The sequence below is a fragment of the Malus domestica genome, chromosome 02 (genome assembly GCF_042453785.1).
Source record: "Malus domestica chromosome 02, GDT2T_hap1".
Taxonomy (NCBI): domain Eukaryota; kingdom Viridiplantae; phylum Streptophyta; class Magnoliopsida; order Rosales; family Rosaceae; genus Malus; species Malus domestica.
This window is the reverse complement of record NC_091662.1, coordinates 36,952,453-36,971,625: the sequence shown is the minus strand read 5'-3', so window position 1 is coordinate 36,971,625 and position 19,173 is coordinate 36,952,453. Positions and strand designations below refer to the sequence as shown.

Genomic DNA, 19,173 nt, shown 5'->3' with positions numbered 1-19,173 from the left:
AAGCTAAAGCGTGGATGTAAGAACACCAAGCTTGCCAATTGGAAAACGACAAATCTCATGTCCAAGGGGTTTGCTGAGTATATTAGTGAACTTCAAGATGGGACATAGGCTGTTTTGATAATACCAGCTTGCATTCCTTCGCGAACAATGTGACAGTTAATCTCGATGTGTTTGGTACACTCACGAACTACATGATTTGCAGCTATGTAAACTGCAACTTGATTATAACAATAGAAACTCCCTGGTCAACTCTTAAGTCATCTAGTAAATATTTCATCCACTGAATTCACATGTGATGGAGGCCATGGCACGATACTCCACTTCAGCTGAGGATCGAGAAACAGTGGATTGGTTCTTAGTGATCCAGAAGTGCTCTTCCAAGAAAGATGCAATAACTTGTAGCATATCTTCACGTAATTGGACAAACTTGTTGCAGTAAAAACAATCGGAAACGCTATTAACAAGTTAGACAAGGCAATTTTGGGAGATGCAGAGAAGTGGATTTCGAGGCAGGAGGAGATTCTCTGGTCCGAGCACCACGTCGTGGTTCTTAGGTCGCCGAAGGTGGATCTTTATGAAACAGATTTTGGATGGAGGGGGCTAAAAGGATAGAGGAGATTGGAATTGATGGTGTGAAAGGCATTTCACTCAATGAGAGTAGAGACGTGTTGGGTGCAGGGTTGGTCATGAGTTGTTTGGTGCTCGGGGTCAAAATGTGCATTTTTTTGATATACCATATATTAAAAAGAAATATTTAAAGAGGACTGAAACCTAGTCAAAGCTGGGGGGCTAGACCCTTATACCCATATTATATTACTTAAAGAGAACATACAACGGGGAACATAGTATTTAAACCCTGACGACGAAAAGCAAAATCATATACAACTAGTCCAAGTAGTCAACATGGCCACCACATATTGAATCCAAAAAGTTGACGCCCCATTCACTGGATATAATCTACAGAAAATAACAAGATTACTACTAGTAAAATCTAACACTGAGTAAAAAGAATCATCTGAAAAGATGAACATATGCATCAATTTTATTACAGAAGCTATTCATTCGCTATACTTTGAAGAAGATAAGGAATACCTGATCATTATATATGATGACCATTCTAAGTGCAAATTTAGAAGTGATATGCTCCAAGTATGATATTGGACAGAAAAGAGCGGCAGCTTCAACCAGTTCTGCTATATCCGGCTGGGTGAGAGCAGCTAAAGGCATGATTGTTCCCTAATAACGTGGATAAATTGAGTAAACACCATAGCAGCAAGGGAAGGAGATATGAAGAGGATGAAGAGGTGTAAGACCCGTGAATGTCCAAAAACAAAGACTTTGGAGCACCGATACTGTCCCCACTTAACCACCTGCACAATCCTCAGGTGTGGAGTTTTATCACAAAAGGCCTCGATGTTAGTTAGAGAGGGGTATTTCTATTTAAAGCACTCTTCTCTTCTCCCTCTGTCCGATGTGGGACTGGGGGTTCCAACACTCCCCCGCACGTGAGACCCCACTTATGGGTCACACGTGAATTTCCACACATCGGCAACCACGTGGAGCCATGTCGGGACTCACCCAATCACGCGGGGCCAATGGGGACCCACCTAAACACGTGGCATCTTTGGCCTACGTGGACAATCACGCGGGGCCAACGGGAACCCACCCAATCACGTGGCAGTACGGGCCCGCCTCCTGGCTCTGATACCATGTTGAATTTTGGATGTATTTTTCATATCAAAACAATTACAAGATGAAACATATATATAGGGAAAGAAAGAGAACATAAGCCTTTCCCGACTAGGTGCAGAAGGGAGTTGGCCCAAAAAGATGAGAAAAACCCAAAGCACAGCCCAAGCCCAGAAGGCAGAAAAGGCCTTTCCCGACTAGGTGCAGATCATTTGCACCACTTGCTCACCTACCCAAGGGCCAAGTGGTATAGACCAGCCAGCTAATCAGCCCAAAAGTACTTTATAGTGGCAGTACAAGTAAATAGCTGATGAGTCACTATCCTTCAAACTGCATTCGGGCAAGATTATTGCTACAGGAGGCCAAGCCAAAGTGTCTATAAAAGGAGAAAGAGAAATTAGAGTTAAGGACACTCAAACAAACCAACAAATACAAGCACAAACTCTGCTCAAAGCCAGATTTGCCTTCAAAATGAAGCTGTAGTCAGCCCAAGCCTTCATCCCTTTCGGGATAAACCCTTTGTAATAACTCTGCTACCCTGTTCAACTCTTGCTGTAGTATCGATTTCTTTCTGTAAACTCACCTCCCAACCCCTTTTCTAAGCTTTCAAACCTCATGATAAACCACAAAGATAGGAAGTTGCAAGACGATCAGCCTTGCCCGACAAGATTAAACCTTGCCCGACCCTCTTTGTTTGTGTCTTTTCATTCATTAGCCTAGCAATATGTTGTATACTACAAGTTGTATCCAAGTTATTTCTAGTAATATGGCTATTAAAAGACTCTCTCAGCGCTTGAATCCGGTTTGAATATGTCTTCACAGTTCAAGCCAGATCTAAGTTCTAAGCCCTCGGGCATGTAAGATTTGATCACTCAAAAAGTCCTTGGCCTCAAGGCATAAAAAAGAACCTGATGTGGACTTAACCCATCCACGACAAGCTTTGATAACAAGAAGTCCGAAGTTACTTGAGGCGCAAGTAATCGACCTGTCACTTAGTTTTATTTCTATTATATTATGATTACCATAGAATGTTCGAGTACGGAATGAATTCTGATGGGAAGCCTCAAGGCCTATTCAAGGCCTTACAAATGCACCTATTTGGATTCATCTTGTTCCTCGGGCTAGAACATTGAGTATAGAAGGAGTTCTGATGGGAAGCCTCAAGGCCTATCTAAGGCCCTACAAAGGCACCTATTTGGATTCATTATGCTCTTCAGGCTCAGGTAATCAGAAGTATAATAGTTATAAGATTCATATAACCAAGAAAATGAACCTTATGTATTCGAGTACTAAGTTAGTTATTAACATGAAGCCTTAAGGCCTACACCTAAGGCCCCACAAAGGCACCTGTCAATAACTAACATAGTCTCTTGAATATATATAATTAAAACTCAACATCCGTTTTACATCTGCCATGTTGAAGATGGCAGTGGCACGCCTGAGCACTTAAAAGTTAATCTTGATTGTGAGCCTCAAGGCCTACACCTAAGGCCCCACAAAGGCACCTTTCAAAGTTAACTCTGTCCTTCTCTTTCAGCCTTGCCCGACAGGCTTTGCCTGACAAGCCCGCCAGTAAAGCAGAAGCCCGACAGAAAGCATCAACCGGCGTCGACCTCTCGGGGAGCTGTGTGCTCATCGGCTAGGAAGCATCCCCGACGGAAATTCCTGCCACGAACACTACTCACTATGTTCCCGGACCAAGAGTATCTAGAAGGCTTAATGAGCTGCGCATAGAGGGAATGCAGCGGTGAACGATGCCACCGATTCTGTAAAATTTAGTCGAGTTTTGAGCGATTTCTGCGGCAATTTCGGAGGTCAAGAGGCCGATAAGGAAAGCTGCGACGGAAGGGCACTGGTCTGAAAGAAAGACTCTGGTCCACGCTATCGCGATTTGCTAAGGTAGAAGTGCCCCATAACAATTTGGGCCCCGGACAGGTGCACTGTTTGCACTGGGCGGCCACAATGAGAAATTCAAAGAACCTCATGAACTCAAGGCGCCCTTGAAGGCCTTCCATGCATCCAAGCGCTCTGAGAATGCAAAGCTCATCAATTGAGTTTAACATAAAACCCATACCCCAAGAATTCACCTCACAAACTTGCAAGCGAATTCCACTAAGCAACTGATCAACTGTAAACATTTTTGCTTCATGTCGGAGCAGACGGCACACGATCAGACATACAGAACTTTCAAATGAACGGTAAGTGAACACCTCCATGTCGGCTCGAGGGCAGGAAAACGTTTTTCTTCCCGCTCTAATCCACTTCTTACTTACCACACTTCTGCAGTCTTGCAATCTTTCATATTTGTCTCGGCCGAAATTTCAAGAATAGATCATGGAATCACTGAGATGTGATCTCGAGCTCAAGATATAAACACGTCCTCTCATGCTTCCATGCAGCACTGAGACATTTGATCCGCTGTTGAAGCTCAACAACAAACAGTGTGTATCACATACGCGGCTATCCCACTACACTGCACGTTCAAAACCCAATTTAGAGCTCTTTCTAGTGATATGAATGCAAGTAACAAGGTACGAAAAATAAAACACAGCAACAAAGCAAGCAATATGATGAGAAAATCGACGTTCAATACAATAAACCAGAGAAAAACAAAATAAGACGTATGATTAAAACCTGCAGAGCAATCTGAATCTCGTTCATAAATATCAGTCATCGTGACAATATACTTGTCACATGTACAGAAATGAGTCACCTGTAAAGAAAAAGCTGTATGGTTATTGGCTTGGCTTCCTTCTTCATCCCATCTGTTTCTTCTTTGAATCGGTACTGCATATCCATGAAACTAAACTGAGAAGCAAAACAGAAACGAAAAAAATTTGAAGCCATATTATAGTTTGAAAATTAAAAAGAATTGTAAGGGTTGTGCATATAATAATTGTATTGAATGAACTAACAAACTGTCATCTGCCCGGTTGCTTGGTAGCTACAATAGTACTGATCTAGAGAACTAAATTGTCATAGTACGTAGTACGTAGGGAGAGTTAGATGGGAATTTATTAGAAAAGGTTGAAAAATAGACGTAAAATTAAAGACAGGTTTTGAAGATTGTTGTGAATCTCAACACCATACTTCCAAAAAGTGCTAGATGACACAATATTTATACAAAATGTGCTAGATCATTCACTTAGGTGAAGGAAGTTGATGTTCCACCATAAAACCAATTGGCAATATGGAGATTGAGGAGGTGCCCAACTTTCTTATAAGCTCATCCAAAGTTCCTCCTTCCATCAATGCAAGATTCGTTCTCAACATAAGTTGATTGACTTAGGTATGTTTTTTTGGTCGAAATTGTTAATGTAAGTAAGATGATAAGGAAGAACATGAATGTGCACAAGCATGTAATTATAAAAAGATAAAGACTTCATTATTGAATAAATGGAAATTAAGAAAAAAAGTGAAGTTAGCGGGATCAGTAGGTAATGGAATGCATACCATTTGCTGTGGAACTAGTGTTGCTCAATCAGAGATCACAAGAGTTCTAAGCGCGGACGAAAGCTTCGATCCGCATGGGATCACCTGAAAAGAAAAATAAAATGCAGGTAATGAATGTCGACCGAAAGCAAAAGGAATGATGAATGAAGAAAGGAGGTTGGCATTTGAAGGGATGTGAGGTTGATTATCCCTTTTGGGAGGAGAGCAATCACTATTTCTGATCTCCTGAAGGGATGCGAGGTTGATTATTCCTTTTGGCAGTGATACCATATCATGTCAATATAAAACTCGTTAGGGCGGAAAGGGATCCTCTCGGATCCCTTCCACCAAATCCACCAATCCAGACCCTTGAAATTTGATTCAATAGCTAAAAACATGAGTCCTTTTAAAAGTTATAATAATTTTAGCCGTTAAATCAAATTTCAAGGGTCCGGATTGGTGGATTTGGTGGAAGGGATCCGGAGATCCCTTTCCGGTTAGGGCTATGTATGTTGAAATTGAGCATCTTTGATTCATGAAATTGATTATTTGTTGTGATTGTGGAATTGTTGGAAAACAATGTGGTATATGTGAAAGATAAAATTATAATTCTAGCTGTTATATTTATTAAGGTCATCTCCAACCGAATGGTCCAAAGGGCCGAAAAACGTTCGAAAACCATCTCCAACTGAGGGCTCGTTGGCCCCATGAAATCTGAAAGGGTCAAATGACCAACCGGCTTGCCACTTTTAGCCAGCCTGCTGGCTAGCCCAATTTCTTTTTCTTTTTTTTTTGGTTCTTTTCCATTAGCCCAGCCATTTTTCTTTTCCTCTTTTCCATTACCCAGCCCACTTTAGGGTTTAGGACTTAATTTTTTTTTCGTGATCCCAGGCTACTTTTTGTTTTTATGCCCATCAGCCTTTTTTTTGTTTTTTAATTTCTAATTTTTTTTCTACCCAATTTTTCATATATTTTTCACTATTTCATACTATCTTACCTCATTTTATTTCAATTCTTCACGTTCCATACTATAACCCTTTGGCCCTTGGTTGGAGACGGTTTCTTGTGACAGGACTAAAACAATCCCTATGGCCCTTTGGCCCTCGGTTGGAGATGGTAAGGAATACGGCCTTGCACTGTTCATTAAAATATTAATTTCTTGAAAGACCAGAGGGCTAAAACGAGCCATCTGGCCAGTCTTCGATTAGAGATGGCCTAAGTAGTCTGAAATCTAGTGAATCATGCTCATAAAGTTTCATTGAGTGATTATGGAACTCTATGTTTTCTGCTAGAAGTACAATGAGAAATGTCAGAGTTTAACAAGATTGAACTTCAAATGGCTTGATCCCATTAGCAATTTAACACATAAATTAGATGCAACCATGTAATCAGAGGAAAGAATACTACGTTGTTGAACCGTTGGTTTGCTTTTTGTCATCTCTTGGTGGTGTGAGGCATGATTGTTCAGCAAGTACAAAGGTACGTGCTACTTAGGATCGGAACGTGACAATTACCCATCACATCAAGCAAAATTTAATTCAAATGGATGGTCTCTCTAGCATTATTATGACTTGTAATCCGTGCTCAATCCTTCACATTCTCTGTTAGAAGAGTAGGACACTTGCCACATTGTATTGTTTTAAGTTTTGCAGTAGAGAATTGGATCAATCTTCACTCAGAATAACGGTACGGTTTCTAAATAACCGGTGAGAAAAAGTAAATAAATAAATATAATGTTACCAAAACCACCCAATTATGCTAATAAAATAAAACTACTAAAACATCATTTTATATGGTCTAATATTCTAATAGATGATGCTGAGTTTCTACCTGTACATTCGGATTTGAAACTCTCACCTCTCCTAAACTATTGTAAAAAGTTTCGAACTATTATTCCTCTTATCAGCGGAATTAGCACACGAGGAACTACAAGAATGTGCGCCCTTGGCGTGCTCATTCCGCTAAACAAATTGACAAGAATACGCAATTTGGCACTCAACTGCAGCAGTAGTAAACTACATAAGCAAAATTGCTAAAAGTGAAAAGACATGTACCGCAAAGGAAATTTACTCCAAACTGGACTCATATAACCTGATAAATTAAGACAAATATAACCTTCTGAATGCAATGATGCTAAAACAATAAACAATAAATTGGGAAATTGCCGGCGTACCCTACCTGCAGGCATCCATCGTTGAATCTTCTACTTGAATGAGTACCATTCTTGTTTGATCAGAAAAAATAAAACATGACAAATAACCCCAAAGGCATCATCCAAAAGGCATTTATTTTATCAAAATGTCTACTGCCGGCGATATAAAAGTCCCTTTAAAGAACTAGCCATTTGTGTATGTATGTACACAGCCCCCAACCAGTTTGATATTTGATGACACATGCGGTTATCCAGACTATCTTATCGTCCCGATCTGAAGACACTCATCCAAGTCACAGACGGGCACATTGCATAATTGTCAAAATTCTGAACATACACTCATGCACTCAATAATAACTTTATTTAGAATTCTGTTAAATGTAGTTCACGGCAACCAAGCATGTCGACTCACACAACTGGATGTAGCCATCCAGCAACCAATTCTGCATCAAGAATCGAGTATCGTATAAAGTTAGATATATACCTTGCCAAAAGAAAGCACAATTACGATTAAAAAATCCAGAGTAAAATTAACCAGCGGCAGGAACTAACAAAGTGAGACTGAAATGACGATCGGTGTTCCAAAACAAGAGAAATTGGATAATACAAGATTCTGATTTCAGCCCCATGTTCAGTATTTAAGTTGTAAATGAAACAAAAAAGAAAAACATTAAAACATACTTCCTACATCATTAAGGGAAATTTTGATGGAAAACAGTCTTCAACCATCATTAAAAACAATCAAAGTACAGAAATCACACCTTGCAAACCACTGGAGCATTCCACTTTCCATTTGAAAAACCAGCATGAGAGCTGCGGATGTGTTCTTGATGAAAAAAGAATATCCTGCACATTTAGGCAAAGCTGAAGCATACGGCATTGTTTTACTGAAAAAGGACACTGGTCTACCAGCCTCATGAAGGGAAACTCATGAATGTGCAAATCTAATGACCTCCAACCAAACAAGTTAAACGTTCAATTTGACTAAGTTCACGGTCTAGTTTACCACTGCCCATAAGTTACAGTACGATATGGTATCAGCGTGCGCCTATCATAAACATGACCATCACTTCACTGACACATCATCCTGTTCTATGCAAAACTTAGTATGTGTTATTTGCCAACTTAACCCTTCACATTAGAGGTCTGCCCTAAATGGACAAACACATTTATGGACAACAGTAGTAGTAAATAACCAAATTCCAAACTGCATAAACTTACATTGGGACATTGAAACGGCATTGTTCACCTTATGTGCAGATCAGACAGAAAGTCTGACAACCTGAAAACATCACAGATTTAGTATGAAAAGGAAAATAAATGGAGGAAATGATCAAAGGTACAGGGTAAAACCTAATATTTGTAGCTATCACCGTCTGACCATCTTCATTTCCAATATGACGCAGTGCTACTTCCTCTAAACGGCCATCTCGGTATGCATGCTGCAATCAGACCAACAGACAAGTTCATTACCCAATTATTGTAGAAAAAAAAGGATCTAAACAAGCACAGTAAACAATAGCGCATGCAAACGAGATACGAATACAAAATGTAAGAGCATAACAGTAAACACCACAACAGACTATGTACCGGCAGAGAAAGTAAAAAGCAGAATCAAACATATCTTGAGATGGAAGTGTACATGACAGTAGAAAGATTTAAAATAAGAGGCATTGCAGATAAAATTCGAAGAGGAAGACAGAATGCATGACATAATAGACTTATTTGCCTGTAGCAATTGTTATGTGCACCTAATTTTATAGACAACAGACTCCAAAATAGAGCAAAATGGTAATTGGTCAGATAAGCTTACAACCAAAATATTATAGCACGAATGGAAATCAAATCAAACCCACAGAACAGTTTCTTTTTTCCTTTTCCCTTTTTTTCAGTTAAACTAGCCTTTAAATTTTAAGTAACTTTTGTATCATTAGCATAAATATCACATCGTACCAATGAAGACTATTCGAGATTCACAAAAAATAACCCCATTAGTAGAGGGTAAATCTATACATCAATCATAAATAGGAGTTGTTAAATACAAACTACAATCAAAACACAGCAACTCCGAAACCAAGTAGAAAACTTCAGATGATACAACCGGCTAAATCTAGTAGCTCAAGGCCATAAATCTATCTCGTCTTCACTAGAGTCACTTGTATCCAAACCCATATGCATTAATAACTCCCTCTCCCATGGATTTAAATCTTCATTTTCTAAATCTTCAAACATATAATCATCCAATTCTTCTAAGTGCTCGAACATATGAATTATGACATCCATAGGCACAATATCATATCGCCGTGGAGGAGGCCTTCTCGGAGGAGGCCTTCTTGGAGGTGGCCTGTGAAATTTCCATACATATGAGCCTGGCTTGACCGTATGCTGGAATACAACAAACATTCCATCCATTAAAGGTGTCACAAAGCTAATCCTCTCCGAGAAAGTAAAATGAAAAACAAAGGCACATGATTCTAAGGCTAACATTCATGAGAATCTAGTTTGATGCATCTCCTAAAATATAACCAAATACAACTAATACATCAATAAAAGGTTTAGATATGATAGACTAAATCACAAAACGGGAGGGAGGGAAGGAGGGAAAGAAACTGTTATAAACCCATTGAAGTGGCAAAATCATTTGCGATGATTAGAAAAAGAACATGTTATAAACTAAAACTGTTTCGCAAACATTCCACAATCTGGTATCACAAGAATGATACTAAACCAGAGACGAGAAACTACTACTATACCAGAGACGAGAAACTATCCAAATTTAAGGCCCCAGAAGTATAATAGAAGCACAAAAAAGAAACAAACAAAGATAATGATGAACCCGTTGCCAAGGTGGCAAAGTCCTCATCACAAATACTAATTTTAGATTGAAGCAATCTGTTATCCAATGCTGCCAATCCTATAATGCAGATACCACTGCAAGCCCTTGGGAAAACTAAAGATGTCTAAAGAGATTATTCAACAACTAGTAATCTATTGATTCTAAATGTTATTAGTTATTGTTGCACGTGCATAAGCATGGGAATAAATCATACAATTCACTTGTACAAAGACTGCAAAGGTCTAAATAACCAAATCTTTAAGCGTAAATTTATTAAAAAAATTAATATGAAATAATGAACCGCCTTATCCCCACCTACCACCCACTTGAACAAGTACATACTTAAACTGCAGCGAACAGCCCGTAATTTGGGTTGGTGACATGGAGATAATGTTTTCATCAAGAAACTAAGTTTTTTCCTTTTTTTTTATTTTAAAGAAACAAAAGAATTTTATATATAAAAGAGAAAATTTACATAAGTTGAAAGAGTTCCACCTAGAACAGGCAGTAACTAGCAAGAACCTTTAAGGTAGGGCTAATTACACAATGGTAAAGCTAAATATGTGGTGGAACATAGAATTTAAAATCCCAAGTATATTATAACTCAAGATCCTCATGTACATTACAAATTCCACCCAAACACACCAAAATAAGGCATCCGCCCAGCAATCAATCACAACAACAATTGAAGAGAAAAAAACAAAGCAAGTTTTAGAACAAAAATAAAATTCAAGGGGCTAAGCCAAATCTATCTCAAAATATACCACGTGACTCCACAAACACAAGGAAAAATAATAGAGGTACAGTGTTTAGGTTTTTGTGTTTGAGGCTCAAGACATGGGACATTAACAGTTTCAACAAGTAGACTAACCATCATATATATATATATATATATATATATATATCCAAGTCATCATTAGATTATTGACATGGTTAATTGCACTCAACATGACAGAAAAACAATGCAGTGATTATTGCAGCAGGAAAATTCCATGTAGGATTTCTGTTACCTTATAAAAACAACTAGTTCCAAATGGGCAGTTCCCATTTCCAAAATCAAAGTGTTTGCAATCAATTGACCTGCAATACAAAATAATTGTAATTACAGTACAAACACAAAAAATAAAGGGGGGAAGGGAGGGAGGGAGGGAGGGAGGGAGGGAGGGAGGGAGAGAGAGAGAGAGAGAGAGAGAGAGAGAGAGAGAGAGAGATCTTTGGATCCCACTTTTAAGGCCTTTCCAACTTCAAATCACAATAGGAATAGAAAACTGATATTTCTGTCCTCCAAATTGAGTAGCTTCTTTATAACAAAGAATGAACCATAATAGTTCCTTTCTGAGCTAAGAATAGTAAAATATATCCAAGGCAGAAGACAAAGCACTGCTAATTGAATCCCAGCTTATAAGATACTTGCGCAGAATATTACCTGAGCCTTGCCTTGTAGCTTTCAACAATTTCCTGTTTCTCTTCTTTTGAGTTATACCAAATGACACTTGGAATGACAAAGTACGACAGCTTCCTACATATTGGGCAAGCTCTCAATGCACTATTGACATCCATGCCAGAAGTTGGGGAACTGCTGCGCCAATTTCTAATACAAGATATGCAAAAAGGATGATCACATTCTGAGAGTATTCCAAACTTCCGCTCAGCAACTGTGGGCTTTGACAAAACACGTTCTAGGCAAACACTGCATTCTATTTCTTGACTACGTTTCAAAGCCTCAAGTTGCTTCTGCTTTTCCTCACATGTCTTCATATGCTCCTCCCTTTCCAAAGGTCTGTAAGGATGCAAGCAATGTTTTCCACAGCTGGGGCATAAATCTCCATGAATATGAGGACATTTTTCTCCACGAGGACAACTACCAGCTGCAGCAAATGAACAAATAGCACGATCTTCTGGTCTAGTACTCCAAGTCTCCCCAACATTAACTTCGTCATTTTCATAGTCATCCTCCAGAGAACCATTCCAGGCAGGTTTAGAGGGAGGTAAGAAAGGGCTACTTGAAGCAGAGAGTTCTGAAAGAGAGAGGGGTGCAAGAGAAACTCTGCTTGCTAAGGTTCTCACAGGAAGTGCCAGAGATGCAGAATCAACAGCAAGGGATGGCTGAGAATTTGTTGATGAAGATGAGCCTGAAGACTGAGCCCGAGAAGCTTTGACATGTTCATATCTGCATCGACTACCAAATGCACAAGCTCCTTTCTGATAGAAGGTACATATCTGTTATGAAGGACCAGAAAGAAAAGTTAATAAGGTACCAATTGTTGATCATTATTGCTTAATGCAAGTGCAATTAAAGTAGAATAAATAGTTTACATTATTTGGTGAAGCCTTCCAATCATGTGAAAACTCACAATGCTCCCCTTTCAAACAGGCGCCATGTGCAAAAAACTTGCAGAGAACCCTGAGGTAATCAGAAATGACAATACAAAGTAGTTCAATAACTTTAACCAAGCATAATCAATAAATAAGCCATCGAATCCTCTTTGTAATATGACTACTATCGGATAAGAATATTAGCTAAACTGCTGTTGCAGATAAAATTTCACAACATCAATCATCTCCAATACTACCCTACTCTCCGTGTAAGGTTTAAAAAACATGCGAAGAGCCGCTTCAACGATATGGATTAAAAAAATTAATAAAAAAGCATGAATTTTCATTACATATCTTCAAAATATTCAGATTACACAATCATACACTGACTCAAAACAAAAGATTTGAAATTAACGTTGAAAATTCAAAAATATTGATTCACAGAGGACTCCTAACCCACATTACCCAGTAAATTAATCAAAGGGCAATCAACCCATTCTACCACTACGGCAACAACTCCTTTTAATTTCCTCCATTTTCCCAGCAACCAAACAATTAAAAAAATATATTATAAATTAAATTAAAAACAGCTATTCCACGAATCCTAAGAGACACAAAAGATAACAAATTCAACATGGCAAATCACAACATCTAAAAATTGGATGGTTCAACAAACTCAATATCCAAATTCGTTCCTTGCATATAAAAACAGAAAAAGAACCCACCTTTTGGACATGGCGATCAAGAAATCGAGAGATAAAGAAAAAGGGGTTTTTCTGTGCAACAAAAATTGGAAACCCTAAAAAGCTTCGGAACCAATAGAATGAGGAAGAAACAAAATTGGGAGCGACGAACCACCGCGCCTTATATCATTCAATCATCCCCAGACTCTGAAAAGAAATGGAGAGAGAGAGAGAGAGAGAGAGAGAGAGAGAGAGGGGTCAAAATTGTGAGTACCTAGGGTTTTTTCGGCGGTCGGTGTACGATACGAAATGCCATTGGTTTTGACGTGAAATTACGGAAATGCCCCTGTGAACGGAAAAGTGGATTGAGTCGCGGACAAAACGGTGGGTTGTAAGAAAGGAGATATCCCTCGTCTAAATATAATGTTAATTACATTTTGCCTCCTAAGTTTTAGTGTTCGTTCCACCTTAATCCTCAAATTTTCGCTTATTTTTAATAAAGGAGATATCCCACCACACGTTGATGGTGGATTAATCCTCTTCACCATACAACTTGATACAGACTACCTTGATACCTTATTATACTTTAACTTGTTTTATTCATTGGAACTCCACTAAACTTTTAAAATTTATAAAATAAGAATAACATCAGTTATAAAAATTGACACGAACCAATAGTGAGCACCATAGAATTTGGCTTTTTTATTTTTTGGAAGAATGGAACACATTGTCGCACATGTGAGTAATGAAACTCATATTCAAACTATCACAACTTCTATCAAAATATGGCTAGCAGTTACATCTGACCGTGTTTGGGCCCAAAATAATAGTTTGGGCCGAGTATAGAATCATTCTCGGCCCGGAAGGCCTTGCGACAAGAATGTCATGGATCGTTCAGTACGTAGGCCTCCAAACCTAGGTCGGTTAGGTCATAACGCAAGAAGTTGAGTCCTAGTGCAATGAGGAGTCTCGGCAGGACTAATAACCCGGAAGCGAATCCGGCTCGGTTAAGGACTAGGTTCACAATCCTAGTAAGAATAGGACTGGTCAAGTTGGTGTTGATCAGGAGGAGAAGACCTAGTCCGAGTAGGGTTTTAACTCGGATTCAAAGAGATCCAGTGCTATAAATAGGGGAGGCTGTGCATCATTCAAGCCCCCTGCAAATCAATACAAAACTGCCCTGCGCAAACTCTCAACAACTTGAGATTTTTTCCTTCTTTTTCGCTGACACATCTTCTGTTGGCATCAACAGCACTGCGGCGAGAACGGTTGGTTACCTATCCAAGTCTCGGTCGAGGAGGATTTCCGGGTCCTTATTGATTGAGGTCATCTCATTGGCCTTCTCGGCGAAGTGAGGTGTTACGGTATATCGAGCTCGGCGCATTGCACGCCGAGTTGTTTTATGATTGGATACTCCCAAGTAGGATTTAGAGTTCGGCATTCGGACGGCCGAACCACATTCACCATCAAGACTTATATCTGTTTTGAGTATTTGTGCCCTTACACTTTGGTGTCGATTCGGCGAGAGTTTACTCTGACGAATAACATCACTGTGACCGAATCCGACGACGACGATTCGTGAACTTCGTAAAGAATAGTAACCTTGTCTTCAGGTTCGAGAACCCAAGAGGCCGAGACGCGTTCCTTCCTCGGTCGCAATCGCAAGACGTAGAAGTCAGCCGCGCACCCAACGCAACATCAATAAATTTACTCCTCGGCCGAGCTCGGCCGACGAGTTGGCACGCCCCGCATTCATCGAATGACGTAGTTAGCTTATAGATTACTAGGCCTGCGCGTCACGTAGGCTTGGTAGTTTCTGGGGTCAACAGACCAAAATGAAATCGAAAAACCACCCAAATTGAGAGACATGTAAAATAAATTGTTCTTTTTTTTATATACCGTTTGTTGATTTTAAATTTAGTTACTTGCTTTCAGTCAGTATAGTAACAATAACCAAATTTGGTGGGTTTATACCATTTTTAGCATAAATATCTGATCCACCCTGATACCATATTGTACTATGACTTATTTTCTGTTCTTTTTTATTCCTCAGATGTCCTACTAAAATTTTATAAAAGAAGGACAATATGTTAGTTACAATAGCTGACACCAACTACTGACGAGTGCTATTTAATTTAGAGATGGAATGTCTGCCCCTTCATTTTCATACTTTTTTCATTCTCTCATGTTTTGTGTGATTACGGTTAAGTCATGTCAACATTTTATATTTCTATTACTTTTTGTTTTATTATTTTTATAAAAAAATTAATATAAAATATTAATATGGCTTAACCATGACCACACAAACAGGAAGGGATGAGAAGAGTATGGAAATGAGAGGGTAGACAATCCACCTCCATTTAATTTAGCTAGTCTTTTTAGTAGAATGGACCGAGTGTTATTCACGTGAGTAATGAAACTCCTTTTCAAATTACCACAATATTACGGATAACGTGTTTCATGAATTAACATAAACTTATCATTCATGATAGGCACATTCTGAAACTATATTGTGCTCAACATATTTTCTGTTCTTTTTTATTCGTCAAAACTCCTAAACTTTTAAAATTTTATAAAATAGGGACAACAAATACGTTAGTTACAAAAGTTGACACGAATTTGTGGTGAGTACTCTTTAATTTAGCTGATTTTTTTGTTGGGTTGAATGGACCATAATGCCATTCGTGTGAATAGTGACTCTCCCCTAAAAAAATATAGCTATCAGTTACGTGACTAAGGAGATAAAGAATATGAGGTTAGAGTTTTAGGGATCACGTGTTTTATGAACTAATAAACAAACAACAACAACAAAGTTCTATCCATTAAGCCGAGCGCTTATATAAATTTTAGAATGTGCTCAATTTTGTTCCAAATCTTCCGTTAGGTGGGGTCGCTTGTGTACATTATAAAATTAAAGTTGTTTAATTTTTAATATTTATTTGAAAAATCAATCCATCCAAATGAATGGAGCAAATGGACGGTGCGACTACCAAAGTAACATATAGAATGGCTAAACAATTTTCGATTTGAATAAACTTTTATAGAGATAATCAATAAATGAAGATTTAAAAATTGATTAGTTTTGATAATAAAATTTTGGCAAAAGATTGTTTACTACCCTTATGTTTCGTGGTTTTCAACATTTAGTACATCAAGTTTTTTTCGTCCCAGAGTTATACCTAAAGTGTAAATTTTGGGACAGTCTCATACATCCGTTAGTCAAATTGTTAAGACGTGGTGCCCATGTGGACAATGACTAGACGCCACGTGTCATCCACGTGGAGATTTAAAAAAATAATAAATAAATAAATTTAAAAAAAAAAACGTTTTTTTTTTTCTTCATCCTCCTTCCTTTTCCTTCTTCTTCTTCTTCCTTCTTCTTCCTCTGAATCTGGGTAGCAGATTCGTTTTTTTTTTTTTTTTTCTTCTTCTTTCTTTCTTCTTCCTCCTTCCTTCTCCTTCTTCCGAATCTGCCCTTTTTTTTTTCTACTTCCTCTTTCTTCTTCTTCCTTCTTCTTCCTTCTCCTTCTTCTTCTTCTTCTTCTTCTTCGAATCTGCCCAGTTTTTTTTTTCTTCTTCTTCCTCCTTCCTTCTCCTTCTTCTTCTTCTTCCTTCTTCTTCCTCCTTCTTCTTCTTCTTCGAATCTGCCCAGTTTTTTTTTTTCTTCTTCCTCCTTCTTCCTCCTTCCTTCTCCTTCTTCTTCTTATTCTTCCTTCTTCTTCCTCCTTCTTCCTTCTCCTTCTTCTTCTTCTTCTTCTTCCGAATCTGCCCAGATTCGGTTTTTTTTTTCTTCCTCCTTCCTTCTTCTTCCTCCTTCTTCCTTCTTCTTCTTCTTCTTCGAATCTGCCCAGTTTTTTTCCTTTTTTTTCCTTTTTTTTTCCTTCTTCCTCCTTCCTTCTCCTTCTTCTTCTTCTTCTTCCTTCTTCTTCCTCCTTCTTCCTTCTCCTTCTTCTTCTTTTTCTTCTTCCGAATCTGCCCAGATTTGGTTTTTTTTTATAATTTTATAATATATATATATATATTATTTTATAACTTTTTTTTTAAATTTCCACGTGGATGACACGTGGCGCCCCAGTCATTGGCCACATGGGCACCACGCCACAGTTAACGGCAGACTTAACAGTTTGACTAATGGATATATGAGATTGTCCCAAAATTTACATTTTAGGTATGACTCTGGGACGAAAAAAAATTGATGTACTAAATGTTGAAAACCACAAAACATGAGGGTAGTAAACAGTCTTTTGCCCATAAAATTTATACTGTAAATCGTTGTTCTAAAATTCCCTGCTTAGCGCCACCTAGGATTAATGTCTAGGCATTTGAAAATTAAGAAAGGGTGCCTAGACCTACTGAGAGCCCCACTTAGACATCTGCCTAGCTCGCCTAGACCCGCCTAGGCACCAGCCTAGGTCACGACACACTTAGCCAAAAAATAGATAACTTTCATTTTGCATTTTAATTTTTTTCAATAAATTGTAAGAGACTTATTAAATACTTAAATGAACACAAATTATATGCTTATTTTCATGTTTTCATTATGTTCGAATACTTCATAATATATATATGTCATTCTATTTTGTAGTTTATAATGAAATTATATATATTTTAAGTATAACCAGACACTTATTTACACGAAATATAATAAATTTACTTAAATCTGCCTAGTCCATCTAAGCACCCGCCTAAGCCCCGCCTAGCTACCTAGGCACTAGGCCCCAACTCACCGCATAATTAGCGCCTAACGTCTTTTAAAACCTGCTGTAAATATACGTTATTGGTAAAGAGTGAAATAATGTGCATTTCTCACATGAAGCGTTGCAAGTATTACTATCCTAATATCTTTGTCATTTGGATACCTTCTTTATCTCTTTGTCATTTGGATACTTTCTCTATCTCCATACATCCTCTAGGGTGGACAGGAAAAAGGAAAGTGTCCATCTTATGGTTTACATGATTGGTCAATGGCCAATTATCCGAGCTTTCTCCCGCCACATAGGATAAGGAAAATCTCAAATTAAAGAACCACACAAAGATAACAAACAATTTAAAGAACCACACCCCCTCAATCCAATCCCATGGCTACCATGTTCTCACCCTCAACCTTCTCCTCCACCACCACCAACAACATCACATCTCCAAAACCACCTCAAACTCCCCTACCGCCCAAATCCCACATCCCCATCCCGCCCTCTAAACCACTCATAACTACCTTAACCACCACACTAACTGTCACCGCCGCTGCAGCTGCCATCCTAACTGCCTCTCCACCCTCGTTAGCAGACTCCACAGCAGAAACAACTTACCAAATCTTCTACGGCACTGCTGCCAACGCGGCCAACTATGGCGGCTACGGTGGCAACTCCGACAAGAAAGCCTCCGCCGAGTATGTCTATGACGTGCCAGATGGATGGAAAGAGCGTTTGGTCTCAAAAGTCGAAAAGGGTACGTACATATATGCTCACTACATCTGCAACATATGTGTCACATGCTAATTACGTTGTGGCGCTTAATATAGACATATTTATATTGTCAAACTGTAAATCCGAACTCAATATTTAGTGTATCTTTCTCGATGAACAGGTACAAATGAGACTGATAGCGAATTTTACAACCCGAAGAAGAAGTCAGAAAAAGAGTACTTGACATTCCTTTCCGGGTTTAATCAACTAGCACCGAAGGATGCGGTGCTGAACAATTTGGCTCTGTCAGATGTGAACTTGCAGGACTTGCTAGCAAGCGTGGATAATGTGACATCGGAGGAGAGGAAGGACAAGAAGAGACAGGTTTACTATGTGTATGAGATCGATGGAGTTGCTGCTCACAGTTTGATTTCAGTGACTTGTGCTCGGAACAAGCTGTATGCACATTTTGTCAATGCGCCAATGACAGAGTGGAACCGTGACCATGACTTGTTGCAGCATGTTCATGAGTCTTTCAAGACTACTGGTTCTTTTTAGCTTATTGCATTTGATGACTTTTGACAATGTGGTTCTGCCGTGCACATTTGAGAAATATATACTGATTTTGACTATGAAATAAAACGCCTTTTGATCATTCCTTTC

General features: G+C 38.7%; 2 protein-coding genes and 1 long non-coding RNA gene across 4 annotated transcripts; 1 reads left to right on the top strand and 2 right to left on the bottom strand.

Annotated features, from left to right (window-relative positions):
* Positions 1-2,916: 2,916 nt before the first annotated feature.
* Positions 2,917-5,423, bottom strand: LOC108175214 (uncharacterized). Its single transcript, XR_011575000.1, has 3 exons — positions 5,143-5,423; positions 4,403-4,476; positions 2,917-4,162 (listed from the first exon to the last, which is right to left on the bottom strand). It is a non-coding gene; the product is annotated as an uncharacterized lncRNA (long non-coding RNA).
* Positions 5,424-7,391: 1,968 nt separating this feature from the next.
* Positions 7,392-13,402, bottom strand: LOC103413244 (putative RING-type E3 ubiquitin transferase C3H69). Of its 2 annotated transcripts, none has more exons than XM_017326414.3 (8): positions 13,151-13,402; positions 12,426-12,513; positions 11,536-12,329; positions 11,120-11,189; positions 8,627-8,715; positions 8,495-8,555; positions 8,035-8,119; positions 7,392-7,716 (listed from the first exon to the last, which is right to left on the bottom strand). In XM_017326414.3, the coding sequence occupies exons 1-6, from the start codon at positions 13,159-13,161 to the stop codon at positions 8,519-8,521; spliced, it is 1,089 nt and encodes a 362-aa protein (XP_017181903.3). In that variant the 5' UTR covers positions 13,162-13,402; the 3' UTR covers positions 7,392-7,716; positions 8,035-8,119; positions 8,495-8,518. The 2 variants fall into 2 exon arrangements, with proteins under 2 accessions (XP_017181903.3, XP_008349950.3); XM_008351728.4 differs by having other exon boundaries at positions 8,627-9,658; positions 13,151-13,386.
* Positions 13,403-18,145: 4,743 nt separating this feature from the next.
* On the top strand, positions 18,146-19,173 carry LOC103407519 (thylakoid lumenal 19 kDa protein, chloroplastic-like). The gene is made up of 2 exons (XM_008346439.4): positions 18,146-18,553; positions 18,692-19,173. The coding sequence occupies exons 1-2, from the start codon at positions 18,187-18,189 to the stop codon at positions 19,066-19,068; spliced, it is 744 nt and encodes a 247-aa protein (XP_008344661.3). The 5' UTR covers positions 18,146-18,186; the 3' UTR covers positions 19,069-19,173.

Excerpts from the sequence above, each read along its gene's own strand:
- LOC103407519 (XM_008346439.4), top strand. The coding sequence starts at position 18,187 with ATGGCTACCATGTTCTCACCCTCAACCTTCTCCTCCACCACCACCAAC. Across the intron at positions 18,554-18,691 it reads GGTCTCAAAAGTCGAAAAGG|GTACAAATGAGACTGATAGC; the intron begins GTACGTACATAT and ends CTCGATGAACAG.
- LOC103413244 (XM_008351728.4), bottom strand. Across the intron at positions 12,330-12,425 it reads GGAAGGCTTCACCAAATAAT|ATATGTACCTTCTATCAGAA; the intron begins GTAAACTATTTA and ends CCTTCATAACAG. Across the intron at positions 11,190-11,535 it reads AGCTACAAGGCAAGGCTCAG|GTCAATTGATTGCAAACACT; the intron begins GTAATATTCTGC and ends TTTGTATTGCAG.